The 10,000-nt window shown below is 45.2% G+C and overlaps 1 protein-coding gene across 1 annotated transcript; it reads left to right on the forward strand.

Moving 5' to 3' along the window:
* The first annotated feature begins 632 nt into the window (after positions 1–632).
* foxj1a (forkhead box J1a) lies at positions 633–4,047 on the forward strand. Its single transcript, XM_075454447.1, has 2 exons — positions 633–1,187; positions 3,119–4,047. Exons 1-2 carry the CDS (start codon positions 633–635, stop codon positions 3,938–3,940), a joined length of 1,377 nt encoding a protein of 458 aa, XP_075310562.1. The 3' UTR covers positions 3,941–4,047.
* Positions 4,048–10,000: the final 5,953 nt, after the last annotated feature.

A 10,000-nucleotide genomic window follows, 5' to 3' on the forward strand; every position in this document is an offset into this window, starting at 1 on the left:
GAGGACTCTGCAACACACCGGCCGACAGAAGGTGAGTTTGGATGTTTTTACAAGGGTCTGAAATATAACTCCCAGCTCCAAACTGGAACAAATGTTAAACCACTATAAGATTATTAGTTTTTAAAAGTGAGAGAGTTTTTATTTAAATTTAAAAACACATAAATATGAAGGTTTTACGCGCTTAGAAGAGAAAACCCAAACAGACATCTGAGGACACGTCTCAGTTCATTCATGGTGATTAATGTTGCTTCAGTAGTTATACAGTAGTTATACAGTAGTTATACAGTAGTTAGTGCTATAGAGAGGCTCTACAGTTGGTGATGTGCGCGTTTCTCCGCGCTGAGCGTCAAGTGCGCATCAGCCTTTCGGGAATGTTCTGAGAGCCGCAGATAAAGGCTGCTGCGCATCAAAATAAAACCCATTTAATATGCTCAGAATGCTCTGAACCTTTAGCTTCCGACGTTTATTCAGACGTGAGACGTGCCAGAGGACTTAAGCGCGAGCTTTTGCGCGCATAGAGCTCTGTATTTTAATTGCGCCATCACTGAGCTGCGCTTTCGCACTTTGCTGAAGTTGTTTTTTTGTTTGTCAGGCGGTGGCGGGGGGAGGAGGAGGGAGGTGCAGGTGGAGCCATGATGTCCCTAAGCTGTGCCGACCTCTGGCCCGAAGGCTCGGTGGGCCTGGAGGAGGAGGTGGTGACCGCCGCTGCCCAGGCCGAGGAGCGCGACGCCGGCAGCGGCTGCAGCAGCAGCGGCGGCTCCGTCAGCCTGGACGACAGCCTCACCAGCCTGCAGTGGCTGCAGGATTTCTCCATCCTCGGTGCCAACGTGCCGCATCACGCGCGCCAGCAGCCGCACCTGTTCGGCCCGCAGCAGCTGGGAGCCGACGCGCCGGCCTCCCCTCTGGCCGGGGACCCCGCCTCCATCGGGATGCCCCTGACCCCGGGGAAGCCCACCGCGGCGGCCTACAGCAGGATGCAGGCCCTGCCGGGCATCGTGGCGCGCGGCCACTGCCCGGACGAGGTGGACTACAAGACCAACGCGCACATCAAGCCGCCGTACTCGTACGCCACGCTGATCTGCATGGCCATGCAGGCCAGCAAGAAGAGCAAGATCACCCTGTCCTGCATCTACAAGTGGATCACCGACAACTTCTGCTACTACCGCTACGCTGACCCCACCTGGCAGGTAGGGCCGCGCGCACACATCACACGCACTGTATGCAGGGAGCGCGCACTCTCAGGCAGGATGCGCCGCTTCCGCCGGGCTCCACTGTGTGAAAATGAGTTCCTCTGAAGTCTCACAGTTATTGTTTTCTGCTGGGGGGCCACATCACAGCCGGGTGGGTTTCTGTTGGGGGGAATAATCTGAGAGGGCCCGCTGCCACACTCTGATTAAACTTCTCTGGCTCTGTAGATTATTAATAACTGGGACCAAAGAACATTTCCCCCACCTTCAGAGACACAAATGTTGGCACTTTATTCCATTGTTGCCGTTTTCCCTCAGACTGGAGCAGTTTCTCCCAGTCAGGCAGGAATTTTCCACCAAAGTTTAATTTTGCCGGGTCAATGATTGATGCGGCTGTTTGCTGTACGCCTGAGCTTCAGCCCGGACACTTTAGAGCATTTTGTTATTGTAAGGCTGTACATGGGGCAGATAATATTTAACAAAGGTCACCGGGTCGCTGCTCTGTTTGTGCTTCGGTGCAGAGGGCTCCATGAATGCCTTCATGAATGCTCCATGAATGCCTTCATGTGATGGCGCTCTGCCGTCTGCACTTCCTGTCTAGTTGATATAAAACAATTTCAAAAGTCTTTGGCTGTGTTCGATACCACATACTACATACTGCATACTACATACTGCATACTGCATACTACATACTGCATACTGCATACTGTATACTGCATACTGCATACTGCATACTGCATATTACATACTGCATACTGCATACTGCATACTGCATATTACATACTACATACTACATACTGCATACTGCATACTGCATACTGCATACTGCATACTGCATACTGCATATTACATACTGCATACTGCATACTGCATACTGCATATTACATACTACATACTACATACTGCATACTGCATACTGCATACTACATACTGCATACTACATACTACATACTTCATACTTCATACTACATACTACATACTGCATGCTACATACTACATACTACATACTGCATACTGCATACTACATACTGCATACTGCATGCTACATACTACATACTACATACTACATACTTCATACTGCATACTACATACTGCATACTACATACTACATACTGCATACTACATACTACATACTGCATACTACATACTGCATGCTACATACTACATACTACATACTGCATACTACATACTGCATACTGCATACTACATACTACATACTGCATACTACATACTGCATACTACATACTGCATACTACATACTGCATACTGCATGCTACATACTACATACTACATACTGCATACTACATACTGCATACTACATACTGCATACTACATACTACATACTTCATACTTCATACTTCATACTACATACTACATACTGCATGCTACATACTACATACTACATACTGCATACTGCATACTACATACTGCATACTGCATGCTACATACTACATACTACATACTGCATACTGCATACTACATACTGCATACTACATACTGCATACTACATACTGCATACTGCATGCTACATACTACATACTACATACTGCATACTGCATACTACATACTGCATACTGCATACTGCATACTACATACTTCATACTGCATACTGCATACTGCATACCGCATGCTACATACTACATACTTCATACTTCATACTTCATACTACATACTACATACTGCATGCTACATACTACATACTACATACTGCATACTGCATACTACATACTGCATACTGCATGCTACATACTACATACTACATACTGCATACTGCATACTACATACTGCATACTACATACTGCATACTACATACTACATACTGCATACTACATACTACATACTGCATACTACATACTACATACTGCATAGTATGTAATATGCGAACACAGTGTCTCCAGTCTTCATCTTAAACAACATTTTTCTGCCTTCAGAACTCCATCCGACACAACTTGTCTCTCAACAAGTGCTTCATCAAGGTGCCGCGGCAGAAGGACGAGCCGGGGAAGGGCGGCTTCTGGAAGATCGACCCGCAGTACGCGGAGCGTCTCCTGAGCGGCGCCTACAAAAAGAGGCGGATGCCGCCGGTCCAGATCAACCCGGCGCTGCAGAGCCGGCTCAGAGTCAGCCCGGCACCGCCCAGAGGCCCCCGCAGCCCGGCCGGAGCCCAGCTCGGCCTCTGCGTCAATCCGGAGTCCCAGCGGCTCCTCCGGGAGTTCGAGGAAGTCACCGGCGCTGAGCAGAAGTGGGACCCCCATCTGGCCGAGGGGACCATGCTCGGGTCCTGGCCGGTGGTCAGGGGACGAGGCGGGCACAAGAGAAAACTGGGCTCCAGAAAAGGCGCCGCCAAGGCCAGCCGGCGCTCCAGCTCCCCGCTGCTCTGTGCGGACGAGCAGCGGGAGGTCGGGCCCCTGAAGGGGGACTTCGACTGGGACGCCCTGCTGGACTCGGCCCTCAGCGGGGAGCTCAGCCTGGATGGCGGGGAGCCCCTGAGCCCCATCATGAAGGAGGAGGAGCTGACGGTCAGAGGGACCCACGTCTCACCGGCTGTGGAGGACCGGAGTATTAACGCCGTGTCGGACTTTGACGAGGAGACCTTCCTCGCCACGGCTTTCCTGGAGACGCCGTGGCCGGAGGAGGAGGAGCAAGGCCGCGGCGACTTCCTGTGCAGCTCCACGGTCAACCTGGACCAGCTGTTTGACCTCGGAGACTCGTTAACCGGGGACGCCGGCGGCCGCGTGGACGCCCTCCTCTGAGGAATACTTCGAGAGTAAAAACCTTCTCAGAACTACAGGGAAATAGGACTAGTTTTTTTTTTACTTTCATCGTCCTTTTTAAGGTGTTTAAAGTGTTTTGAGCAGGGCTGGAGCAGTGATTTTAAATGTGGGGGTGTTATGGGGGGGGCACATGAGCGCCACATCAAGCCCAGAGACACGACGCTGATGTTGGCATCCGATTCGCAAATTAAATGGATGGGCATAAAGGGCCATTTCACTGCATTTTTTGCATTTTGATCGCCCTAAACTAGATCCTGTATGGAAACTGCAATAGTTACACTGCTCAAATCTGGATGGAATTATTCTAAAGGGGGTACAGAGTCTTTAAAACACATTTTATGATTTGTTAAAACTTTATTTGGTCATTCAAAAAGGTTAAATCATCTTGCTGTAAAAGTGGGGGTGTCGAAACACCCCCATCCCCCACGGGGGCGACGCCCATGGTTTTGAGATCTACATTTTCATGATGATTCCTGCTGGGAATGCCTCCTGAATGCTGACTGAACACCACGAGCATCAGCAGCAGTTACTGAAGCTGTGGGTTATCACTGATTAAAGGACACGTCCGACAGGAGCACAGTGGACTGAAGTTAGATCTGAGCAGATTCACAGGTTTTATACGAGGTTATTTCAGCCAGATTGTTGGGTTTTGTTTGCATTCAGAAGATGTAAAGAAGGAAAGTGGTAATGGAATGGAGAGAGTAGAAATAAAAACAAAAAACAGCTTCCACTCACACTGAAAATGAGCTTCTACACTCTCCTATGGTGATTTTTTTTACCTATTTCAGATAAAGCTCGATGCTCATTGGGGGGGAATGGAAAAAAAATGGTGAATCCCGTCTCACCTGCAGATGTTTAAGTGATGCCGTTTCTAGTCGGAGCCGATAAACAAAAAAACTCTGTGACGGACCGACATCGTCCCAGATATGAGATGAAATTCCTGATTTTTCCCAGAGATTAAAGTGAGTTTTCCTCGTGTGGATGTCCACCGCAGCTGTTGTTTTTCCCACCTCGAAATGCGTCTCCTGTTAGGACAACTACTTCTTCTACTGAATTACAAACCCAACGTAGCCTAAAGTTTATTCACTTAACCTCAAACCGTCAATGGAAACGAATGGAATTCATATTTCTTTTTGCAGCTTTTTAAAACAGCGATTTGCTTCACTCGAATGTGGAAACTTTATTGTTACAAGACGTGTTTTTACTCAGTTTATCAAGGATGAGAAACTTTCTTTCAACTAACGCATCACGAATGACTCGTTGCAGTTTATTTCAAAGACACATTTCTCATGCCAACTCCTCAGAACTCATTATCTCATCCAGTCGTTCCTCCTTCATTCCTGGAGTTTCCACATCAGGGAACTCAATCCAACACAAAACTTAAAGCTACAGTTTCCATAACATTAGCCAAGCTAGCACAATAAATGCTAACCCGTAGTTAGAATAGCGGCTGTTCTGAGGTGCCTGTCGGCCTTCAGGGGTAAATGGTGATGATGCAGGAGTTTAATCTGATAATGAGAACTGTTCTGCTCATCTTCATCCTTCTGTTTGCGTTGTTGGACCCTTCAGAGGAGCTCTGCACGATTCTCCTTTCAAACGATCACCAGTGGTCGCTGTAGAGCACAATCCCACAACACGATGTCGGATACGAACGTTTTTCTGTGTCCTTTTGTCTGCTAACCAGTCAGCAACGCTCCGAACGCCAAAATGACTTCTTTTAAAACAATGATTTATCACAAAAAAAATAAAGAAAAAGAAAAGGCGGGATGTTCACAGCCAGCTTAACTTGCTGCTTTGCAATTTTCCCTTCGACTGCATAATTTCTTCATCATTTCAGTCTTCTCTTTCCTAGATTAACTCTGTAATCCAGCAGAAATACACCTCCTAAGCAAGTATCGATTTTAATACAAAATAAGAGCAGTAGACGGCTGGGATAGGCTACACCCCCCCCCCCCCCCTTGACCCGCCCGACGGATACAGCGGGTATAGAAAATGGATGGATGGACTTTAGCAGTAAAGCAGAAATCCAAACTGCACTTTTTACACCAGAAACACGAGTCGCACCCATAACTGCTGCAAAGCCTGATAGCATTCACATTTCAGCACAGTTTGGATCTCAACAGCAGGTTTTGGAGACAAACTCGAGGATAAATATTCTGTCTGAGGAAGAAAATTGCATTTAAAATCACAAACTGACATTAAGGAAACCAAAACTAAAGTCAGTTTCCAAGGATCCAGGAATTCCATCGTGTAGGTAACGGTTCCTCGTCGATCTGAGGCGAACCGTTTGTGCTCCTGTCTCTTTAAGACGCCCCTCCCCTTAAAGCCCGCTCGCTTCTGATTGGTCAGCTTCAGGAAGCCTGTGCACTGTGGCTCTGTGCTGCATTTAGCAAACATGCTAACATCTTTTTTTGCATTTCTTTTGCATATGTTTAACATATTATTTCAGGCCTTGTTTAATCTGAATACCGTAGATGATGTAGTTTGATATAAAAGGCAGAAAATAAGGAAACGCATGAGTACTTTAGGTCCTGTGTGACCACAGACTCTGACTTTAGAAGTTCACGTTGGCCTGTTGGGTATATTCCAGCTTTTAGAGGAACATCCTGAAACTCAGCGATTTAACTGAACTGGTTGTGTCTTGTGAGGAAGTTTTTACAGTTTAATGTACTTATGTGAGTAAGACTTTACAACAAGATCACATGGTCTCTGTTTACACCGTGAAAAGTTTCAGAAGTAACCGAACGGGATCAGCTGGCGTGTTTAAATAAGACTGCAGGAGCACTATGATGATTAATTACAAGATATTTGCCAAATGTTGTGTTGCATAGGAGTGATTTACTGTCTTAGCCGTTTTTTTTCCGTTCGTGTGGGGTTTTTGGTACGTTTTTCTAGTTTAGTTTAGTTTAACCACATTTTGCAGGATAAGTAGCCTTGTTAACAAATTCAGACTGAAGTATTGCTTGTAGAAGTACTTAGTAGTTAGTTGTTCATGTGACTTTCCAGCTGATAGATGCAAATTAGAAGCAGTAAAGTTTCATGGTACGGACACGAAACCGCTCGAGGCAAATCCATTCATCTGATGATTATTATGACCTTAAAACTCTCCCTTCAGAAGGGCTGCAGCGCCTCGTAAATGAGTAGCTGACCTTCTACGTGCCAAGAACAACACTTGGGACTCGACAGGGTGGCAGTGTTAAGAGGCTGGTTTTTTTTTTATTACTGAGAGGAAATGTCTTCTTGTACGGAGCCCCTAAAAGGGATATGGAGGGATTTTTTCTTTTGCAAAAGTTTTTTTCTCACGTCAGTGAACCGGAAGTAAAACAGACAGATGTCTCTCACTTATGTCAAAGCCATGTCTACGTGCAAGAACGGATTTGATGTCTTTATATGTTAGGCCAATACTAAAATAGAAATCAATAAACTTCTCCCACGGATGATGGGTAGGCCCCTCCATCGCTGTGTCTGTTTTACTTCCGGTTCACTGACGTGTGAAAAAAACTTTTGCCAGATCCCGCAATACTTTTAGCGAGATCCCGCAATACTTTTTGCGAGATCCCGCAATACTTTTAGCGAGATCCCGCAATACTTTTGCGAGATCCCGCAATACTTTTTGCGAGATCCCGCAATACTTTTAGCGAGATCCCGCAATACTTTTGCGAGATCCCGCAATACTTTTTGCGAGATCCCGCAATACTTTTTGCGAGATCCCGCAATACTTTTAGCGAGATCCCGCAATACTTTTGCGAGATCCCGCAATACTTTTTGCGAGATCCCGCAATACTTTTAGCGAGATCCCGCAATACTTTTGCGAGATCCCGCAATACTTTTTGCGAGATCTCGCAAAAAAAAAAAATCCTTCCATTTCCCTTTAGGGGCTCCGTAGAAACGAACAAAAGAGCTAAAGCACACCGAGGCATTCACGCCGACTGTTAGATATCCAGTCGTTTCCCTCTAAAATGTGTGAAAGTGCAATCATTGTACAGCGATACTTGTTCTGTTTTACACCGAGCTGTAGGCTTTCATCCATCCCGTTTGCTCTGGAGGAACCGGCTTCGTCCTTTGGTGTAGTTTAAGGCGCTCTGAGAGGAGAACCTTCGGTTAGAATCAGGTGTTGTGTGTTGGCGCTTCTCAATCAAACGACCCCTTTAACCCATGATGATGACACCTTACCTCATGATTGGCTGTAAGTAAATGTGCTGATGTCAGAGACGCTGTATGCATTCTTTTACTTTGCTGTTTTCATGTTGTTTTCCACTTTACTTTGACAATAAAAATGTTTTCCTACATATTTTTGGTTCCCGTGTGAAATGTTTAAACAGCCGCAGAATGAAGCGTAATATTCCTTTAAGGCATTCATGATCCGCTGAGGGGGAAACCCGTGAACTTCGGTGATACCGGGGGAAATATTTTGACTGGATTGGAGTTACATTCAGGTGTTTGTGGGGCCCAGAGGACACTTTTAAGTGTAAACTTCTTACTTTCAGTCACTCAGTAAAATGAGTCTCCATCTTCTGACTTTACTGACCAAAAAGGAGGATGTTTGACTTTGGGAGATTGTTGAATTTGGTGAATATGGTAATTTTGGTGACGTGAATTCGAAAGTTTTGATGGTTTTCTTACTGTTTCAGAGCTCCTCAAAGAGGCGGATCTTATGAAATGAAATGTGAAGACATCAAATCATAATGTTGGAGGTGAAACATCTGATTTTATCTGACTTTCTAGTGTCCTGAAGATAAACTATGATAGTCAGCAGATCTCAGCTGGGTTTATACTCTGCTAGCATGTCATTCATGTATTCTGGACCTAAACCATTCTGTGATTTGTAGACGAGTAGCAGAACTTTAAAATCTATTCTGTATCTGAGCGGGAGCCGATGTAAAGACCTGAGAACTGGGGTGATGTGATGTGATCTCTTTGTTCTGGTTAAAACTCGGGCTGCAGCGTTCTGAATGAGCTGCAGCTGTTTGAGACTCTTTTGGGGGAGTCCAGTCAGAAGACCGTTAGCATTAGCATGAAGCATGAATCAGCTTCTCCTGATCTGTTTGGGACATAAAACCCTTCATTCTGGATATGTTCTTAAGTTGATAAAAGGCTGATTTGGTGACTGATTATGTTTTTTTTTGTATGTTCTGAAGGCGCTACCAGAACCTGTTTGTAGCTCGGTTGTTTTTGAAGCGTTCCTGTGTTTTGGTTTTATGTTATTTTGACTAAAACTGGTTTTGAAGCCTCTTGGTTTGTTTGATTTTGTTTTGGTTTTGTTCGAAGTTTTGAATTCCCTCTCTAACTTTAAGATGTAATTATTTGTTTTGGAGTTTTCTTTTAATTAGGGAGTTGTTTTAAGAGCCTCTTTTGACTTGTGGATTATTGTAAAATTTCAGCTTTAATTCCACGAAAAAGAAAACTAAAACAATAAACACTTAACTATTTTTACCTTTAAAACATCTGGATATTTTTATTTGTATTTTTTATTTTCTTTAATGTTACTTCTCCCACCCCCACCAGTCAGAAGACCAATAGCATTAGCATGTAGCATGAATCAGCTTCTCCTGACCTGTTCGGGACATGAAACCCTTCATCCTGGATATGTTCTTAGGTTGATAAAAGGCTGATTTGGTGACTGATTTCATATGGGAGACGATGAAAAATGAATGAAGGAAATAAACAAAGATGAATGAGTTAAAAGCATCTTTCTTAATGGTGTCATTAAAATCTAAATCTAACTTTATCCCGTGCTTTGGTCTGAGGCTGAAGTATTGCAAACCATTAGCATCATGCTAACAGCCCGAGCTAACGCTGGGAGCTCTGTAAACAAACCTGCTAAGGCTTTGTCATTGTGGGCTTTACTCCCACTGAGCTTGTTTGTGGCTTCCTGACACATCTTGTTTTGCTGTGCCGGCTGCCTGTTTGCCCCCCCCTCTGCTGCTCATCTCTTTGGGGCAGTGGACGGGTAACAGTACAGGGGGTGGGTGGGTGTCTCTTTCAGGGCTTTGTCTGTGCTCAGTCACACTCTTGTTCCCCATGGTGCTGGGATCTGTG

This window comes from Odontesthes bonariensis, chromosome 21 (assembly GCF_027942865.1).
Source record: "Odontesthes bonariensis isolate fOdoBon6 chromosome 21, fOdoBon6.hap1, whole genome shotgun sequence".
In the NCBI taxonomy this organism is placed as follows: Eukaryota; Metazoa; Chordata; class Actinopteri; order Atheriniformes; family Atherinopsidae; genus Odontesthes; species Odontesthes bonariensis.